Raw genomic sequence first — 22,886 nt, 5'->3', positions numbered from 1 at the left:
GGGGGAGAGGGGACAGGGGGAGAGGATACATTAGTCTCTGTGCATCAATGGCTTTAACTTAAAATGTTTTTAGGAGGAGCAGGAACCAGATATTACTACAAAAGGAATTTAAATAAAAGCTTAAAGAAACATCTGAATACTTTCCAACACATGTACTACATTATAATACACTGTAGAATAAAATGAACGCACAGGAATACATCTTCCAAAAATAATAAGCTTTAAATTAAGACCAGTTAAAAACAAACAGCAAATAGCAGTGTACTCTATTATGCAAGCTGCGAGATTCAATCTAGGCTGCAGTTATATCAAATGGTTCTTAAAAGCTTCCTTCTTCTGTTAATGGTGGATCTGCAAGAAAATTCATAAATCCAATGATTTCTGCTGCTGCAATGTTTTGTCCTTTTTTTTTCTTCCCCCTCCCCCCACCCCTCAAGATACAGTAACCCCACCCAAGGCTTACCTCAATCTGATCTGTTATCCAAATCATCTAGGATGCTCATAGTAGCAGTCAATGTAATAATCAGAGCATTAACTAGATACTTCATGGATATAAAATGCAAGTCACATACAAGTTCACACATACACTGGCAAAACAGTGAGTGATGCTCACCCTAGTTGATTGCTCACTTTAATGTATTTCACGAATGCAGGTTATTTAAGCAATGTGTTATGTGCGATTAGTAACCACAACAACAAAACAATGAAATAATATTAAAACCAATGGACAACAAATTAATATTACTGTGAGCAACAAAAGTAAACAAAACAAAATACTTTTGACAGACAAACATGAGACTTAAATTCATATTTTCCTGGTTCCTTTCATTGTTCTACTGTGTAAGGTGACTGTCATCAACATGTTGACATGACTAAACGTATGTTGCAGTTCTCACAGAACTCATGCCACCATAGATAGAAAAAAATGATCATCTACACCCGATTAAGATGATCAGTAATGAGAAACAAACAATAACTACTCCACCACCTCCTCTCCACCACCTCCATACCACCTCCTCCTCTTCACCACCACCTCCTCCCCACCACCTCCTCTCCACCACCTCCACACCACCTCCACTCCACCACCTCCTCCCCACCACCTCCTCCCCACCACCTCTTGTGGCAAAGCAATAGACACCAGACTCTGCATAGCTTCCTATAGTGTGAGAATGCTTTAAATTTATCAAAGCGATAATAAATACTGAAAACCCATACTGATAGATGATTGAGCAATTTAATGACATTCAAAACACTTGAAATATAAGCAGCTCTGATCATTAGTAACTTGGTTTGATTTGTATTAAGTGCCAGGCCCCAAACACCCTGCCCCCAAATACATATCACAGCATTGATTTATCTGGCCCCGGCCCCTCACTCTCAAACTTGTGTCAGGTTTCCTAAAACATTTTAATTAATAAGTTTCATATGGCTTCTCCTCACATTCTTCAATGAAAAAAACTTGACCATTTTAAATTACCATATTTTCTCATTTCAAATAATTGCAATCCATTTTTGATGAAACACAGTTTAACTAACCACTCGATCAATCAATGTTCTGCAGTAGTTGCATCAAACCATAAAATCTCATGATATCAGAAGATGTCTTGTTCATAAGTTATAGATCTGTTTATTAAATTACATTTCGCATCAATGTTATTAGATCAAAACGAATTTCAGTGTTAAATTTCACCTTCAATTATATTTGAAAACTCCCCAATCACAAAATGAGGATATAAAAGGAAGCTTAAATTTTGTTTTTAGATGTTTGGGTAGTTCTGCCCCATTTGATGAAATGTCAGACAAGTTGATGTACATAACTGATGTTAACAGTTAGTGCAAGGAGGGATGCTAAAACATTTATTCCCTTAATAGGGAGTGGGGGAAGGGACTGTTCTTTTTAGGGCAGAAATCTGTTTACCATTTCATGGATTCAAGACATTAAAACTTACACCATGTGATGATGCTGCAGTATACAGTGATTTTGAGAAGAGAGGTTGCACGAGTGTATATCAATTACCTTCCTCAGGCTGCTCCTCGGGCTGCTCCTCGATCTGGTAAGTGTCGTCGTACCGTTTCAGATATCTCACCCATCTGTAAAATACGGTAATGGTAAGACAAAACTGTCAGAGGCACAACTAGATACATTCATAACTGAATGTGGTCATACACACACTATCAAAAACATAGATATGTAAATAAAACCATCTAATAGCTAGCTCAACTGTATATGGTAATACACACACAATAAAAAACATAGATATGTAAAGAAAACCATCTAATAGCTAGCTCAAACTGAATGTGGTTATACACACACAATAAAAAACATAGATATGTAAATAAAACCATGTAATAGCTAGTTCAAACTGAATGTGGTCATAAACACACTATCAAAAACAGAGATATGTAAATTAAACCATCTAATAGCTAGCTCAACTGTATATATGGTAATACACACACAATAAAAAACAAAGATATGTAAATAAAACCATCTAATAGCTAGCTCAAACTGCATGTGGTAATACACACACAATATAAAACATAGATATGTAAATAAAACCATCTAATAGCTAGCTCAACTGTATATGGTAATACACACACAATAAAAAACAAAGATATTTAATAAAACCATCTAATAGCTAGCTCAAACTGCATGTGGTAATACACACACAATATAAAACATAGATATGTAAATAAAACCATCTAATAGCTAGCTCAAACTGAATGTGGTTATACACACACAATAAAAAACAAAGATATTTAATAAAACCATCTAATAGCTAGCTCAAACTGAATGTGGTAATACGCACACTATCAAAAACCTAAATGTATGAGGAAAACCATCTAATAGCTAGCCCAACCCTTGCTTCACCCTCTTGAGGACCACCATCAGATGTATTCTCGCCCCCTCTGAATACCAGGGCAGAGATAAGAAAGAGACAAAAGTTAAATCTAGTTTGGATACATTTTTTGCAAGATCTCTTAATCTGTAAATCTGTCATCAACATATGTCACTTTTGGGAATTCACGTTCACTTTTTGCGTAAACATTGGCCTTACGGGCATCGTAAATCAAACACTAATCACAGAACCCCCCCCCCCCCCAATCCGAATTTGATCAGCACTGTTTGGCAGTAACTTTTTTTAACAACAAACGGTGTGTCTATATAATATTTTGGATGGTATTAAACTGTCAAGCAGGGTTGATCTGGAGAATAGCCCTGTGGGAAATAAGTCTACTTTGTGCCGAGTCACTGTCAACGATTTCCTCAGCCGAGGCACAAAACAAATGAAGTGAAATGCCAAAAAGATAATATACCTTAACCTGAGATATCAATGATGCAAAAACTAGTACACACCATGCGCTCAGGATTTATGTAAGATCTCTTTGACAATTTGCAACATTGTCTTAAACCGAGATATGTGTACAATTATGATATTAAATGTTCTATTTTAAGTTTCTTAAATGCATGTATACACTTAAATCAAACATCATAAGTCAGGAGTATTCCTTTAAGGTAACCTTAAAATGCCATCGACATACTCGATCAAATTTTGAGAAAAAAAATCCCCACAAAGTCCCCCCACTATCACATCACCCACTTACATTCCCAACCCCCCCCCCCTCACCTCATCAACAAATGGCTAGGACTTTCTATCTAATGAGAGAATCAAGAATTCAGTTGTGGGTGGAGGGAGTGCAACTGTCCAGATCAGATGTCTTAAAAAGTCTTTTGATAAAATTGCCAAATGTCTCCTCTCTTTAGATTTGGAGAACTCAAATGTTGGGATTTTGTACTTAATCTACAATCTTGGACTGGACCCTGGTTGTTGAAAAATTTATAACACACTCTGCATTCTTTTTCCTCCCTTTTTTATTTTCTTTTTTTAATCTGTCTTAAAAACACCTGTCCATCCTTATTTATGTTACATTCTGATACATTGTATTTTCAGTTACATCAGGAATTTTTTCAAAATCAGTTCCATTTGTTTTTCAACAAGGGAATATTATTCTTGAGTGTTTCAAGTGGTTTTGTATAATCAAATATCCCCAAACATAGAAAATCCATAAATAATCTACACACAGCCAGCCTTCTGACTCCCCCTCTCCCCCCCCCCCTCCCACCCTCTCCACCTCCCTGATTTAAAGAACAATTCGTCTTTTGCTTTCACCTTAAAGACAAGACAAACGTAAATTATGTTTATAAATGGTACAAGCCTTCACCCTTCAGGCTGTCTCCTCTATGAACTCTGAGTTTACAGTGATAAAATATCTTGTCCAGCATTTTCAAAGGTTATGTTTTAATATAATAGTTCATAGCAACTCCCATAAACTATTTATGAGTTGATACAGCAATTTTCCCAAACTCCTTGAGAGGGGGTTATCAATCAGATGATAGGTTCTGATCAAGTAGAGAAACACACCAGAGTTTAAACCTTCAAGAGGATTTCTTTTTTCCCCCAACTTTTGCGAAAACTTGAACTGTTGGTGATCTCAATCCTATGACCATATCATAAAGTGATGGTTCTAGTGGAAAAGCCTTTCTAATCCACACTGGCATAAAGCGGTACATTTCATTTCGAGTCAGAAATATTAATCAAAACTATCGAGTGTTAGTAAAAGAAAGTTTGTCTAAGGAGCCAACCTAAGACAACCTCTGTTTATTTATTTTACTTGGATAATATTCTTTTGGTAGATACAACAAAAGACTAAAGAAAAGTGATGAAAGTTCCCTTCAGAGCATTTAATCTCTACTATTTCCTTAGGGAACTTTTATTGGCAACTGTTACATAGAGAATTAAATATTTCTAGAGGTTTGCTTAACTCATATTATATTTCTGGAGGTTTGTTTAAGCATAGTAGCCAATAATCATAATAATAATAATAATAATGAGAATTAAATATTCTAGAAGTTTGCTAAACTCATATTATATTTCTGGAGGTTTGTTTTAACATAGTAGCCACTAATCATAAGGAAAAGTAAATATTTCTGGAGGATTGTTTAAACATAGTAGCCGATAACAATAGTAAGGTGATTTGTTTGAGCACAGTAGCCAATAAAATAATAATGAGAATTATACCTTTCCAGAGGGTTTTTTGAAAGCCAATCATAATAAGGAGAATTAAATATTTCTGGTGATTAGCTTCTTGAACATAGTAGCCAATAATAATAATAAATTAGGAGAAATAGATATTTTCTGGAGGTTTGTTTCAACATGTCTTTTTGTCCCATCGGGCAAGATTGTGAGTTTACTTACATCAGCAGAGCGACAGGAATAACCAGAAGCCCAGCCATTAAAAGGTAGACTAAACCACCTCCGATGATGTCCAAGGTGGCTGGGTAGACAGCATTAAAGACCAGTGAACCCAAGAAACCAGTGATCGTCTCCATGGCAGCAGTAAATGCAAATAAACTACCTATAGTGAACAAAGAATCATAATAATGAGTTTCGTTATTCCTTAAAATTACACTCATATTCATTTGTATAAATATAGCTGGTAACGGACGGCTGTGCTAATATATGCGTCATTAAAATTAGGAGTAAGTAACGCCCTCACGAAAGTTAAACTCCAAAGTCCTACACATTATTAATATTCAACTATTTCATTTTTTGTCTCTTGCTATAAATGTGATGGGCCCATGCAACACTCGTACAAAACACGTTTAATTTACCCTTTTACTGATATGACCATTCGATGGTAAATTTACAATAGAAACGGAAAACAAGAATCTAATCTCGGCAAGCCGTGAAATTTCGTCTACATCCCATATTCGATACACGTTCATTTGATGTTTAATTTGAACATTTATTCCCATGGAGACTCCCTGATATGTACCACATATTTACCTTGTTCTGATGGAGCCACCAGTTTGGATAACATTGCTCTGGTACAAGCTGCAGGAATTCCAGCAAAAGTCATGAAAGCTACAGCTATAAAGAATAGAGAAAACAAAACAAAACAAAATAAAATAAAATAAAAGGACTTTTTTTATGACAATAATTTCAATATTTTAAAGATAAAAAGTTTTGAATTCATGAACGATTGATTCTTCCAATTGAATGTATGAATCTCTCACTAGAAGCAACACTTTACATTGCATCATGAAGCTGTATTCCCCCAGGTTATCAGTACAATGCAACTCCCAATGGTTTATTTTCACTTCAGATAACTTGTTTATGCATTTGCATATATATATGCTTCATGAGATCACCACAAATGTACATAACAATAAACTTGTCTACATCTGCATAACAAAAGATAGTCATTAGTGGTAGTTACTTGCTTTAGACTGTAATCAGAGAACATGTTTCAAGAAAAGTAAATCTAAGAAGGTATAAGATGGTGACATTTCACTTTCCAAAATGCTTCCCAAGTACAACCCCTGAGGAGGGTGCCCATGCATTCCTTTTACTAAGTACTTGATCTATCAAAGCATACCGCATGGTTGAACTAAGAAACAATAAACTATTCATCTAAAATGGAGAAAACAAAAGGCTGGCAAAGAGACTAATTATGTTGATATTTGTTTGCACGTGTTTCTTTTGTGACTTTAACAGACTAGTACAACAAACTCACTTTACCTCTTGTGTTCATGAACCCTTTGGGACTCACAAGAGAGACCAGTTACTCTTAAGTTTACAAATATAAGCACAACTGTATAGCATTATTAAAAGGTAACCCCTCAAAATCCCTGCAAATTTAGAATTTTAGATAAGTTCATGAATTTGCCAAAAGTACATTTTCATCTTGAGATTTTTTCTTCAAACAGTACAGATTTTGTTTTTTTCTCTCCCTTCTACAAAACCTTTTCTTCAGCATTTAATAAAAAAAACCTAGTTCTCAGTTCAAGGATGGAATTTGTTTTAACAGCAAGACAAATGGAAGCAAGATAAAACTCAACCGCTGTCTGGACTACAAGGCAACTGCATGTCGCCAGGATTTGCCAAGGATCAGATAAAACGTAACTTCTTTATCTTAGCTAACATTCCATGCAAACCTTAAATCACTGAACTATTTCTGTAACTGTGAAAAGAGTACAGTACATGCTGAAGTTAAATTGTTTATAATACAAGTAAATTGTCAACAACAATGTTATAGCATGATAAGATGCACTGGAGATTTTATTCCATTATATAGGGTCAATCCCCCAAACCCCCTTATCCCACACCCCTTATCCCACACACCCTTATCCCACACACCCTTATAATAATCATAATAAATGAGACTTATATAGTGCCAAATCAGTAGACAAAAGTCACTGCTCAAGGCGCTTAACAAAGAAAGCAGATTTATTTACAAAAGAGCAAGTGAAAAGATGGGTCTTATTGACTTTTGAATGTAAAAAGTTTAGAGCAAGTTCGAATGTGATCTGGTAACTTGCTCCAGATATAAGAGCCAGAGCATTCAAAGATTCTGTAACTATAGGTCTTCAAGCATGGTTTAGGAACAGTTAAATACAGTTTGTTGAAGGAACGAAGTGTGCGAGTTGGAATATATGGCAAGAGAAGTTGCGACAGGTACACAGGCTTTCCCAGATGATGAGCACAACAGGTGAGAAGAAGTAGTTTATACTGAATTCTGTAGCTGATACGGAGCCAATGAAGTTTCCCTTATCCCACACACCCTTATCCCACCCCTTCCAATTTCCATCTACACACTCCAATAATGTTAAAACAATTTTGTCTCTTCCGCTTTAGTATACATTATACTTCTGTATCCGTCCTCAGCACCGGTTATTTTCTTGAAATCATGGAATGCCTTTACCAAAACTAGAATCCTGAACAGGTCATAGCCTATCCAAAAACACACATTTGGGGTGTTAAATTGCTTTGGCAAAATCCCTGTGGAACGTACCTGCACACATTGATTAACAGTTAGTTTATAGTGACCAGGTAGTGAAAAGCAGTATGTGCCAAACTTGATGGTAAAACTTTTCAAATTTAGTGAGTACAATCGATGCTTTTGATAATTACACATATTTCTGAAACAAGACCCTTGAAGTTCTTTGTGTGTATGACATTTGGGTGTGGGAGGGGGCATCCAAGTTTGCTTCCAAATACACAAAATGGAGATTTAATTTTACAGCTTATATAACAAGAGAATGTGAAGATGAAAAATAGTCAAAGAAAATGGACTTAACTTTTTTTCTAGAACATGTTCATGTGGTTCTTTACAAATAAATGTTTAACTCAACTTTCTAATGCAAGTTTGATGCCAGACACAATAAATACCAAAATTTCTTATCAAGAAATGTCAATTAAGTTCCATTCTCCTGGAAATTGTAAATTCAAGGATTTTTGTTGTTATTATATTCTGTCTTGTCCTTCCATGGTCAATCCATATGCTAATTCATCCATTCCTCTGTGCTTGGTATATAAAATGTATAGTGTAACCTTCCAAGCTTCTTCAGTCTCCCTTTATATAGATAAAGTACTTAGCTCAGGTAGTAAATATCGGTTCTCACCGTGAGCTTTCCCTAAATTCCCACTTCTCATCAATTTAGCCCGCCAATATGCTACAACCGGCCTTCACAAACTAGAGTCAGGCTTGCCTGGTGTAATTTTATCTGTTAAAAGCTTTGCACGTTCAGTACTGTATTTGTAACATCTTTAAAGTAGCAGACTTTTTATTTAAATGAAACCTCTAATGTACTTCCTACGTGCTAGGAGGAATATTTTCAGTGAAGGAACTAGAGAACTGTCATCCAGTGCATATGTGCAGGGAATCTATTGCCTTCCCCAAAATGGTGCAATCAGCTGGCAATTTTTGCCCCTATTGGTCTACATGCAAATCAGACTAGACAACAAGCATGTTATTAAAAACTAATTAGGTGACATTGTATTCCTAGGTAGGTTAAGAGTTACAATTTTATTTTATTTTATTTCTGTTTTCTTTTCATATTTTTTTCAGAAGAAAATGACTTAATTTTGTAAAGCACTCAAGCATTTCTTGTGGCCACAGGCATTAAAACTACAAAAAAAATATACAATGGGTATTTGTAGTCAAGTCAGTCCACAGCAAGAAACACCACTATTATAACACATCCTGCTGCTTTAAGCTAACATTTAAAAATCAATAAAATATGAATAATACCTATGAAATCAAATCTCTCAGGTAAAGTTACCTCTTTTTTTGTGCCTTTGGCAAAAGATTCAACAAGAGTCAAACCCAAAGAGATGTTACAGAAGTTGATGAACTGAATATATTTCTTTCTGCAAAGTACACAACTGTTATGGTAGTTGACATTGTTGCCGTAGCAACTGCAAACTGTCACAACAATAGGATAAAAAGTTACACAAAACAACAATACCGAATGACAGCTTAGGGAAAACAGTTGTGATACTTTTCACACCTAAAAAGGCACAAGCACAGCAAATGAAAGGAAGAAGAAGAAAAAGGAAAAAAATAAAAAAGGACTGGACATAAACAACCTGGCTTTGTTTTTCCAAGCCGCAATACGTTCATTTAATTTCCAAAAAGATATACAGCCTAATGCTAATTATGAAATGTGATTGGTTTCACACTTTAATGGTTTAGTTTCAATCAGATAGTACAGATAAATATTAACAATAATAAAGCAATAAGACATATTTTACAAGCTAAATGAAAGAAAACCTATTAGATTCTTTCCCTTCTTTGTTTTTGGACAGAGGTGGGGGGGGGGGGTTGGTGGGGGAGGATATATTCTGCAGTACAACTCTAGACCTTTCGATTCATCATTCCGTAAAGAAAACTTGAACTTGACAACTGTCAGCGTTATCTGTCATGAACTGTCAATTAAAATAGGTTTAACTGGGAATATTTGCAGATATAAAAGCATAAATATTTAAACATGAAATGTCACAAGAGGCATGGAGACTATTTGATGTCTTGGTTAGGTAACATCATTCACTTTGGAGAATGACCAGATACACCCACACAGGTTGGAACATCTGCTCTGAAACATCAAAAAAGACCCTCTCTTTCTCTCTCTGGTGGGTGGCATCTGTCTTTTTTTACTCTCTGTGATTTTGCCGAGGTATGCCTGACATGACATCAAAAGTCTAAACAAGATTTTCACTCTTTTTTTGAACAATTACAGAAAATACCTTGCTGCTATGAATGCTTTCCAGATTTATAATATTTATTTCCAGACTCTATCATAAGTACAAGCACAAGGTAATAAATCCATCTGAATGTTTTTCATCACCAACCTGTGATACTGGACTGAGACACAAATCTTTGGCACTTAGTAATGGTAAACTTTGGGATCAGCAAGTACCCCACCTACTGCTTTTCTAAATGTAATTAATTTGTGTTTTACTTCAATTCAATTCAATTTCTTTATTCCAGTATAAATTACAAAATTTATAAATAGGACACATAATAATGATACACAAAAGACGTAAAAATGTACCATCAAGAAAGTATGAAAAAATAAGAAACAAGATGGAGGATTAGAAGTTTGAAAGATTAAAAGGATTATAACAGAGATTCTAAAAACCCATTTGGAATATAAATGGCTGCCCTGTAGATAAATGAGTTCTTAAAAAGCATAATTCTAAAAGTTGGCAAGATAGTAGGATTTCGTAGATTGTCGGTTCTATTGCACAGAGAGATCAACTCGGAGTGAAGTGGGTGATCTTTAGAACTATATATTAGAACTATATATTCTTAGCTAGTCTAATGAAGAGAGAAGCTCCACTTTTTGACAACTTGCCAGCCATTTAATGAGACTCAGTGATAATAAACTACTTCGCAATTTTGTCTCAATTTATTGTGATTCTAAACTTGAATTTATGTGGGGCTTTTATTATTAGAATTTTTGAATGGTGAGTGCTTTAAAACAGTCAAATATTGCAGACTTCTTATTATTATTCTTGCAGCTGTAGCAATCCCTGGATGCCTCTTAAAATAATTGTATACAGACTCTACCCGTAGAGAGTACCAATACACTTATAGTAACCAAAACTCAGTTACCTAGATATGCTAAAATAGCCACAACATGCAAATATTAAAACAAGCCATATTGTTTCTTTTGACAGATTGTGCAAATATTCAATTGATGGTATTCATAATTTATGACAAGATTTGTGTTTGCAAATTTACATTTTGACATAAACTAAGCTACTTTTTGTTAATACCATAAAAAGCAATGCTTCATTTTGCACCTTGATGCTGCATTCTGTACAAATTTCAAATAACTTCTGACCAATTTAAAAAACGGACACTTGTTTGGCCAATTGTCCAGCTTGTAGTTTCACAGCACCGTTGGCAAAATATTTGAAAATGAAAAGAAAGCCCTAAATCTCCCTCTTGACAAGGTTTGTCACTGACATAATCAATAATCAATAATGAATGCCAAAATTCAAAACCAGATTAAAAGTGATATTCAAATAACATCAATCAGGGGGGAAAAACCTTAAGAATATGAGATGTATAAATTCCATTCAGAACTAAGCTTTACCCAGAGGCATGAACCCTATACATGGACTATTTACTGTACTGTCTGAAGTAGAAAGGTTTGGTTAAATATTCGGCAAACAAATTCAATCTCATCTGGCCACTTGGAGCTTTATATTCATCTTCTCACCACAGATACTTCAAGTTTTTATATTTTTTTAAATATATATGGTAATGTAAACCGGGGAATAAATTTTGTGTTCAAATTTTGAGTATAGAAATTTTGAAGGCTCTGAATCTGGTCTCTTTATAAAGTACTACAATTCCTGTGTAAAAAAAAAAATTTTATACATCTTTGCAGACTTTGTATACAATAGCAATTTCATAGCAAATGTTCCATAAGATTTTGCTACACAACATGGAATATTTAATACCCTGTGTATTAAAGGAATCGTCTGGTGGAAGATTTTGATACATTGTTCTTGTAGTCATTATTTTTCTCTTTCTAATCATGTAAAAATTGACCCCATTCGACGTTTTCTTCATGAATGTAGAAATCTGGTTTTCAAATTCACCAGATTCTCACCAAAAGTACCGTTTGTTCGAACGCTTCAATATGGTGATTGACGTAGTGCAGGCAAATAGGCAAAACAGGCAACTTGAAGTTAGCACTCCCATTTCCGCAGCAAATACACTCTCACGTGTACACGCACAGGTGATTGCCTATTATATATAACGTAGATATCGCGAACGTATATAGCCTACTGTACCATGCCCAGTTGGTATACGTATAGCGTTGCACATAATATACTCTCACACTCAAACCACAGTTCATAAACTGTTCTTCGAAATTGCTGAAATAAAATTCACTTTGTATGGAGTGTGGGTTATGTTGCAATCTGCATTAGCGTAGATGACTCCACGTTCTGTACTGTTCAAATCATATTGGAAATGTCCATCCTTAACGATTAAACAATTGTTTCTCTGTCAAACGCAACATTTAGCATTCTCATACTTTGACAACATGTTTGGAAAATTATTTATCATTTTTTAAGGTAACTTCTTTGGGCCACCAGACAATCCTTTTAAATGAAATGCATGATTGTCACAATCCCCTCTTGATACAGTAGAATGGGTCCATTGCTGAGATTAATATTACAAGTAGCACTAATATTTCCTACTGTAAGTAAAAATACTGTAGCATTGCTAAAGTTTGGAAAGTATTCACACACTAATAATACTCACTACTCACTGAGCTAGTTTGATATTTTAATAGTCTTATTGAATTATGAAGCCTTTTAAAGTCTAAAACATACCATGTCAATGAAAGTTAAACTTTATATGTAGTAATATGAAATGCTGGATGACCTTACAATTGATCATATCAGATAAAAAAAATATTAAAAAAAGGAAAAATTTGCTGTTTGATGTCCTGAAGGGGAACGCAGCCAACTGGGCTATTATGACCTATTACCAAGGTCACCCAGGTCAAGGTCAACTAATATAGGTCGCACACCATCAAACAGAAATCAAATTTGTGGAATTTTTACATTCCAAGGTCATATGACAAGTGTTTATTTTTTTGAACTTCAAAGTTACCAGAAAGTATGGCCCAAAGCTCTGCAGGTGGGTGTTTATGACTTTGTAAAAGTCAAACAAATTCTGTGAAATTATACCAGATTGTATTGGTAAAATTTACTCCTTTGGTGCAGAAAATGGGCTGAGATCAAAAAAATTGATTCAGTTTTTAGAAGAGCAGAACCTTTTAGATTCTGAAACTGATATCTCTTATGTTCAGTACAATGCAATGGAATCTTGCAACTAGTTATAATGCTGAGTAACTTAGCCAGAGGGGGTTAGGTGATGGTGTTGGTGGTCTGCAGGAGAGGGGGCGGAGGAGGGAACAATGGTCATTTATGCCGTTGCAACCATTTCACACATAAATGACAACAAGCTTGCCTTGACATGAGTTTCTGAAGGTTGGATAGCCAGAGTACTGTATCCATGTCAATTTGGGGGTGCTATCCTAATTTGCATATCCATATTTACTTGTAAAAATGAATGATGACATCCAACCTTGTACACATAGTTTTGCCAATAACATTTTGAGCATTTTTGGAAAACTTCCATATTTTTCTTGCTTGTTTTAAGGATAGCATGACACAGACTAACTCCCAATCTGCAACAGTGCACATCTTATCATTAGAACATAGGAGAACCCACATAACCTCACAAAAGATTTGATGAGGAGGTAATGCTCTCCCTCATCATCCCCCCCACACCCCCCTCCCACCCACAGGTCTTTTCTCATAGGTATGTATAATTATACTGTAACGCACTACACATAAGAGTGGTTGAGTACAGCATACAGTATTTTACACAAGAGACATAAAGGAACAACATTTTCCACTGGGTCAGCTAAATGGCCCATCTCAATAATGGAGGTGTCACAGAGGTATGTTAACAAGAAATAAGGTCAAGAACAAGTAGTTGAATTAAATGGTATATTAGATCTTCATCTGGCTATATATCTACTTGATACCATGAGTTTGATTCGTGCTGCAGGAGCCGATCAAACTCCTTTCCCCATGGCACACATCATAGATGCCATAGTGTGGTCATTTCTTGTTACATTAGTTTAACTCTGTTGGGGGAGAGAGGTAAATATGTGGGCAGTATAACTTCCTGTTTCATCCTCTGTAATCAAATTGTCAAAGAGAATATGAGATGTAACTTTCGTAACGATTTTCACATTTTCTTAGTAATTCCAACATTCTTTCCAATATATAATCAGTATGACTTCCGTAAGAGTACACAATCTACGTTTATGGCTTTTGGGAATGTTGTTAATAAGGTAACATATGCCCTTGATCATAAAATGTATTCTCTTGGTATATTTTTAGACTTTTAGAAGGCTTTTGACACTGTTCATCATAGTATACTATTACATAAATTGCACATACGTGTATGGCCTGAGAGGCAGAGTTCACAACTGGATCTCTAGCCATCTAAAAAATCGCACTCAGTATGTGAACATTAGTTCCCCAGGGATCTACACTTGATCCCCTGATATTCATTATCAATATGAATGATATCAGTGCTTCTTCTGACAAATTTAATTATACAATGTTTGCTGATGATACCACTATTATTCTCTAATATCATAAAGACCTAACAGAAGGGGCAATAAAAATAAATAATGAACTTTATTCTGTTAATAACTGGCTTTGTAGCAACAGACTATCGTTAAATGCAGATAAAACAAGTTTCATTTTATTTCATTTTATGGGAAAGAGGTTACCACATGTAAATATCAAAATAAATAAAACTGTTGTTAAGAGAGTGACATGTACTTAATTTTTAGGGGTTACTATTCATGAGAATCTAAATTGCACATTGCACATTGATAATGTATGTAACAAAGTAGCAATGTCTGTCAGCATTATTTATTTATTTTTCTTTCCTAGCACGGTGGCCAGACTTTGTGTAAGTTCGCCTCAGAACTTTGTTCTGGTCTCTGTTTATCTCAGTGTACACTTGTTGTTTATTTTGTAATTCTACATTTGTTCTTATCATTATTTGGTTTACTTGTATATATTACTATGTATTATGTTTGCACTGTGGATACATTGATTCATTCATTCATTCATCCATTCATCCATTTATTTCTTGTTCACACACCACTGTGACAGAGGTATACTGGGATGTGGGGAGGGCATACCAGAGCAACACTGTCAACACAACAAAACATAGACAAGAGCATCAATGATGCAGTATCTCAATACTTTAAGTTCTAATTTCGATTCCTACTTTCATATCTTTGCTCTGTCTCTACAATTATTAATATCAATATATATAATATTTTTGGTCATATAGTTTGACGTCAATGACAACAGTCAAATAAGAAGAGGCGAACAACTCAACCATATTCTTGATGCCCACCTTGAGAAAGCTAGGCCTATCGACCTACTGTACGTTACTGTAGACTGTTGTGGTGACTACCATCAAAACTGTGTACACTTCCAAGTATCAAAACAACCCACGTTTTTCCTTCTCAATAATTTTGACATGAAGATTTCGTGGATTTATGACTTGGAAAAAAAAATGTACAAGTAGATTACAAGTTTTTAATTGAAAGTGATGGGTGGCCTCCTCCTCTCCTTATAGCCACCCCAGTTCCTCTCCATTTTAGTATTTTCTTTTAATTCTTTGAATATTTGATGTCAAACATCACAGGTTCAAAAGAAAGCTAAACATACTTCTTATAACCTTATAGTTATACATCTTATATCCTTATAAATAAAACATAACCTTATCCAATTTTTATAGTCTTATAAAAGTTGTGATGCTAAGGCTGGCTCCTCTTTTATACATACTCCAGTGAAAATAAAATGTGATAGATTATATTTTTTGTTCTTAATTCTTTCTTTTTTTTTTTTTTTGGGGGGGGGGGTTAAAGAAATATACTAAACAAGCTGTTAATTCATAATGATGCTTCATTCTAGAAATGCACAATATACACTCTAGGCCTATTCCAAATTAATAGTTGTTGTATTATACCATTCACATTATGTTAAATTTATGGAGTCACAGTTAAAATATAAGTTGGAAACTTAAGTTAAAATTAAAACACACTGTAAGGCAATCGAACAAACTTACTGCACCCTGGCCCAAAACTGCCTGAACACCACCAGTACAATGCTAATGTGGCCATTACTAAATGAAAGTCTAATATAGGATGCACTACTGTAGGCCTAGCCTAAACTTGTAAACACAACAATGTGTATAAGTAATTGTACAAAAATACCTGATGGGCAATCAAACAAATTTATCATGACTCTTGCTCTGAAAAACTACCTGAACAACAGTACAATCCTTAAATTGATATTACTAAAACCATGGAGCTATAAACAGACGAAGTCCTAATATAAATTAAATGTAGTACGACAATGTGTATGAAATTAGAGTGCAATACACTACCAGTACCAGCAGCATATCTCACAACAGTATAGAAAATTGGTCGCGAGGGTGGCCATTTTCGTATATCTAACATGTAGCTGCCATGAGTCCTAACCAATCTGCTACAAACCAGAATTGGAGGCGGGGCATGAGTCATTGCCAATCTGCTACAAACCAGACTTGGAGGCGGGGCTTGAGTCATTGCCAATCTGCTACAAACCAAACTTGGAGGCGGGGCTTAATTATCAAAAACAAGGAAACAAACAAGTTTCGTAGCGTGTGCAAAAAAGCCTTGGTTCAACGGTTTTTCAGAGGGATTTGGCCAAATTATGCTTGCTCTGGAAATTTCAGAGAAAAAGAACTTTATATGAACACGCTGAAAATTTTTTAAGAGAAGAGAGAGTCCCACTTACTGTTACAATATCTCTATACATGTAATGTATTGAGATAAAAATGAATAATTATCAGGACAAGGAAAGAGCTGTGTAGACCAATATGTTACAGTATATCATTCCTATGACTGCTCACAAAATCAAACGGACATATAGTAAGTAAAATGTTGACATCTGTGATTTTCTTTCAGCAAAATCAATCTTTAAGACAGATTTTTTTCTGTCACCTTTTGTCCTTTATCTGCAGACAATTTTAAGTTGGGGATGCAATGGATCCCCAAAATTTAAGCTGGATCCTTCCAAAAGATCCGGCCAGATTGGACTTTTGCTCAGAATGTTGTAAAAGAAGGAACTTGAGATGAACAGTCATTGTTTTACATACATTTGTCAAAAAAATAAATCTTATTAGCTTTTCTCAATGAGCACAAATTTAAGTCACTACCGACATCTTTGTAAAGTGATAATTCTGGGCAGATATCTGGATAGATCCAGCCGGAACTGGAACTGGATAGTTTGTTATTATCCGGCGGGACAGTATATCCTTTGCATCCCTACTACTTAACGTAACTCTTAACGTAACTCTTCCTATTCTTTCTCTTACAATCTTCTTCCTACTGTCTGTTCTCTTTAATATTGGAGATGTGCTATATATTGGAGTAGTGGTGGTGACACAAGATAAAGTAACTTGAACATTTTTTTTTCTTCTTCTCCCAATTCACCCGTGGGTCACCACATCTTTCTTTTTAAACTAAAAGAGCACAACAGAAAGCCTTTAAAGCTAAAGCCTAACCCTGGGTATTAAATTGTATAGTATTGTATTGTCGAGGGAGTAATTTTACAAAGTTTTCATTGGCTATCTCTTATTCTTCTTTGAGGCACACACTAACAAAAGCTCATCACTTGAAAACAATAAAAACAACAAATTTATTCTAGATATGGAAGCACCAATAGATAAAACAGAAGATTACAATATACTGTACTATTGTTTTACATCCATTGTATCTGATCAATAAGGTGTAGCCACCTGTAGTCATATACACGAAGAAACATGCACAAATCAGTAACCAACAATTTAAGTGTGTCTAATTTGGACCTGAAAATAGCGTTTTGAAATGATAGCTATTCATTACTAGAAAGTCCCACAAAAATGTTGTTTGTTGGTAATGGAATGTTAGGTTACAGTCCAAAATTTGGAAAAGTTTAACATTTTTTCTTTTATGTGTGAATTTCATGGTAATATGATAAAACAACAACAAAAGGAACCGAGCCTCATTGGATTTTTAACTCAACATTTTAAAACTTTTCTAGCTATTCAATCTAAGTCACACAACAAATTAGTTCATAGGTCTAATGGAGTCATGTAATGAAAACAGTCAAACTTTCTGAAATTTCCCAATTTGCTAATGGTACTGTGAATGGTAATATGAAAAGGTATTATGTAAGGATGAGAAGTGAATGAATTTTGTTAAGAACTTCGCTCGTTGACCTTAAGTTGAAATTGGCTTGACAAGCGGTCAGCTTGCGACTTTGATAAGCCAATGAGGCTTCTTCGCGAGTTCCTGCTTGCAGGAGGATCTAACATACATACATACATACATACATACATACATACATACATACATACATACATACATACATACATACATACATACATACATACATACATACATACATACATACATACATACATACATACATACATACATACATACATACATACATACATACATACATACATACATACATACATACATACATACATACATACATACATACATACATACATACATACATACATACATACATACATACATACATACATACATACATACATACATACATACATACATACATACATACATACATACATACATACATACATACATACATACATACATACATACATACATACATACATACATACATACATACATACATACATACATACATACATACATACATACATACATACATACATACATACATACATACATACATACATACACACACACACACACACACACACACACACACACACACACACATACATACATACATACATACATACATACATACATACATACATACATACATACATACATACATACATACATACATACATACATACAATCTAATTTTGAGTAATAGTTCTTAAATCTGGTATTGAAGTATAAAACCTGTTGACCAAACACCAAAGTTTGCTCTAATTAACAAAAAAAGGTAAGTTAATTTGAGTTTAATTTAGTTGATGAGCAGTATACTACATGAGGGTATCAGTCAAGATTCCAAGAAACAATAGAGTAAGATAGAGTTACAACATTCAATTAAATCAACAACTGTCATAAACATACCTGAAAACATTACAAGTGTGGTTCTAGCAAAAGCTATGATGATGTAGCCAACCATTCTGAAGCAAGTCGACCCTGCAGCGATTATGGGGTCTCCAAGGCCAAGAAAATGAACCAGCGGCAATACCCCTAACAGACCCAAACACTTGGCCAGGTTTCTTGCGCCAGAGAAAACACCTGAAGAGAAGAAAGAGAGATTAAGAAAAAAATCAACCATGTATGAGAAACAGAATCACAATCTGAACATAAAGTGGAATAAATATGGCTACTACTGACTCAGTAATATGAACTTGGCATTTTTGTAATAAAGCGACAGATGTGGTAACCAACGGCTACAACTGAAGTTTACATCTTCCCTGCAAGGTGTAGTACATTTAGGTTTCAGTAAAAAAATTAGAAAAAAAAAGAGGGGGAAAAAACAGCAAAGCATTATTCTTGCTTGCAGTAAAGGTAATACAAGGGGAAGCAGAGGTGGGTATCAGCGAGTACAGGTTCAAGTACAGTCTCGTTATGAACTAATATAGAAGCATGGTGAGCACACTTACCTATCAATGTAGAATTCCAAGCAAGAGGTGCTTTCTTCACATAGAAAGTAATTGTGTCCCTTTCACCTATGAAAGAATAACATTCACAATGATGAAATATTCTTATTATCAGATCATTCATAAGAACAGTAGATTACAGAGGATGGAAGAGAATCATATGCTGCAAGTACTGTACATTCCTCTGGATTATACAACATCAGAAGAACATTTCAGTCCACTGCACATTTCCAAGAATTCACATAGGAAAAAATCACATCATTATCATTTCTTTTAAAGAAGGCTTTCAGGGCAAATTTTGTAATGGTTTTCCAAAATGACCAAACTTCTGTTTGGACGACCAAAATCACCTTTATAGTTTGTCCGGCAGATGACTAGTTGCTAAACATCAAATTCAAATTGAACCGTAACTTAATATCCTCAAATAGGTAACAATGACAATTTGGTATCGCCCTCCATCACTTTGAAGATACCGAAATAAAGCCAAAATACTATAGTGGTAGGTCCTCCTCAACATGAATGGGGGTTTTACTGGCCCAAAGCTAGCGTTCTATTCACCAAGCCTACAGTAAACATCTCCTTCAGCATACAATAAATATTTGTCATTGTTTGTTATATTGCCAGAATTTTTCAGACAACCAACTTTGCAATTTGCACAACCAAAAAATAAGATCTAGTTGTCCCCCCCCCCCCAAAAAAAATATATATAAAGCATTGAAATCTTTCTTTAAGCATGTAGGCTATTGTACTATAGATTCTCCAGCAATGAACCACATGTGAGGAAACAAACCCAGTTCAACAAACCTTGTTTATATTATATATATACAATATATGTTTATGATCATGTTTATGATCATGGTATATACATGAAGGAACCGATCTTTCTGATACATGTTAATGAAAACTTAATTGTTGCAGATATACTGGCCACAATGTAGTTTCCTAATTCTCCAATGACAAAGTTTGCCAAACAAAAAATAGGCGAGCTCAAACTATACATATATGTCTCAGTGAGCGAGAAAGTATGTCGATCAATGGGGTGTCTGTAAGGGTCTGGTTCTGTCATTCAACAAGCCTAGCGACTATGTGTAAATTCTTGAAGTGAAACTACCAGTCATATGCTCATTGCTAAGATACAGAATTACTTACCAGTTCCGACAAGCTCAAGGATGAAGAGACAAATAACTAACAAGATAACTTGCAAGCGCCTCTTTTGTGGTCTGTCACGAAACACTGCTGAAAAGGATTTGACAAAATGTTCCACTTTAAAAAGCTCCACGCATCTCCTCTTTTCCACTTTTCCTAAATCAGCTTCGACGCTGTCCTCGATTCTTTCGGGAATGCCAAATCTCCCGTACTGTGAAACAGATTCCCTCAGCCACAACAAAACGTAGATGACTATCAACACTTCAACAATGATTATATAAATGAAGACAGCTACAAACCCTAAGTTGTCAATCACAAAGCCACTCGTAAAAAGTCCAATACTACTTCCAATGAAAGTCATGGATTCTAAAATACCGAACCGGACCGTGCGATTCTCCTTAGTTGTGATGTCACCAAGGTAACTAAACACAGCCGATGTTAAAATCGGGTAAGCTCCAGTGACCCCAAGAATAGCTTGAGCAGCTATGATTATCCACACAGAGGTGTAAATAAAAGAGGCACTAACAATTAAGAAACAACAATAAATAATGGTACCCACTGTGGGAAGTAAAATGACCGTCCTTCTGCCTGTGGTATCAGACCATGAACCTAAGAACAATGAACTAATTACAGAGGGTACGGTGAGTGCAAGATTCAATATGATCACCCAATGGGATGCTGCAGAGGAAACTTCTTTCTCTTCATCCTTGTACATTGTTAAGTTGTTACACATCACTGTATCATTGAATTTGATGACGCACACTTTAAAGTAGAGTAACTGCTGAACTGCGATAAACTGGAGAAACGATCCCAACATGTACAGGAAAAGGACAGGCTCAACGGTGACCACATTTCTGGCCTCGCTAATGGCATGCAGAAGGTTTCCAAGTACCATTTTGCCTGCTTGATAATTTATACCATTTAATGAAATTCCTCCAAAAGTGGGTACATCTGTTGGGGAAAAAAAGTTGATATGAATATCAGAGCTACCAATGAAAACTAATTGTTGCTTGTACATTATTAGCCTACATTGTTTATCGGCTCAATCCTTCCTTGCTGCCCTCAACTTTGTTGTCTTCTCAAAAGTCATTGCATTACTCTAATATCAGAACAGGAAAGCAAGTTTCCTAAAGCAATGGCAGACCTTAAACTTGACTTACAAAAACTCTGTTACAATTTACTTGCTTTTCTAATTCTATTGTGCATTATGAGTATGACTGTCCTTTCATGAATAGTTCATCAATTTGTGGCATATGGTGCATTGCTAAATATGATCTGAACACATAATTAGCTAAAATACTCAAGGTAATCTATTTATTCACAGACCACAATATCCTAAGAAAGAAATGAAATTAAAATTTGTAATGGAAAACTTGTATACGACATTTACAAATTGTATGACGTATTTTACGTTTGTATTCACACTATTGCCTAGGCCTAGCCCATGCTTATAATATGAATTTTAGAATGCAGCACTCATAATATTCTCATTGCAACATGAGGGTTAAGCTTTATGTACATGGACTCTCCTGGATGATATTTAATAATTAACATACTTAAGATGGGAGACTTGTTTTAAGTTCAGTAGTCACTAGTCACTTAGTCACGTAGTCACTTACATAGTCAAATGCTGGCTAAGTTGGAATAATGGTCCCTAGACACCAAGCCTGGGATTAACCCGGGCATATCTACCTTAGTCTAGGCCTAGGATAACTGCTGCGATTGGTCACTAAATGTTATTTGTTGACACATGTTGGCTGATGCGCAGGGCTTGGACCTAAACAAAGATTAACAGATAGCAAGTGAACAGTTCATGGGGATTTCATATTCGTGATGCTCAAGTCCTTGGCGTAAACGGCCTAGTCTACTACTGTACCAGATCCACGAAACATGTTTTATTGTATTTGTTAAAGATCGGAAAAGTGTGAATAAAATCAACAAAACTATTCTCTTGGAATAAAAATAAGTGCATTACGTAGAGTTGCATTCTTCTGTTATTCAATATGTATATTTTATCTCCACAATTGCTATAGAAGCAACAAAACATTAGATTTTCGTCATCCGCACAAGAATTGTGGAAAGATGGTGGTCACAATCTCGGAGAGTTATAAGCTAGA

At 35.1% G+C, this 22,886-nt stretch overlaps 1 protein-coding gene across 4 annotated transcripts; it reads right to left on the bottom strand.

The window, feature by feature from the left end:
• Positions 1 to 82: 82 nt before the first annotated feature.
• Positions 83 to 22,886, bottom strand: LOC139971554 (lysosomal proton-coupled steroid conjugate and bile acid symporter SLC46A3-like). Of its 4 annotated transcripts, none has more exons than XR_011794419.1 (8): positions 22,745 to 22,886; positions 20,773 to 21,720; positions 19,627 to 19,692; positions 19,085 to 19,258; positions 5,847 to 5,930; positions 5,256 to 5,415; positions 1,950 to 2,091; positions 83 to 351 (listed from the first exon to the last, which is right to left on the bottom strand). XR_011794419.1 is itself a non-coding variant. In XM_071978132.1 (8 exons), the coding sequence occupies exons 2-8, from the start codon at positions 21,662 to 21,664 to the stop codon at positions 320 to 322; spliced, it is 1,482 nt and encodes a 493-aa protein (XP_071834233.1). In that variant the 5' UTR covers positions 21,665 to 21,720; positions 22,745 to 22,886; the 3' UTR covers positions 83 to 319. The 4 variants fall into 4 exon arrangements, 3 of the variants coding, with proteins under 3 accessions (XP_071834233.1, XP_071834234.1, XP_071834235.1); XM_071978132.1 differs by having other exon boundaries at positions 2,018 to 2,091; XM_071978133.1 differs by lacking the exon at positions 22,745 to 22,886 and adding an exon at positions 22,389 to 22,719 and having other exon boundaries at positions 2,018 to 2,091.

Source organism: Apostichopus japonicus, chromosome 8 (assembly GCF_037975245.1).
Source record: "Apostichopus japonicus isolate 1M-3 chromosome 8, ASM3797524v1, whole genome shotgun sequence".
In the NCBI taxonomy this organism is placed as follows: domain Eukaryota; kingdom Metazoa; phylum Echinodermata; class Holothuroidea; order Aspidochirotida; family Stichopodidae; genus Apostichopus; species Apostichopus japonicus.
This window is presented reverse-complemented; position numbering and strand designations above follow the sequence as displayed.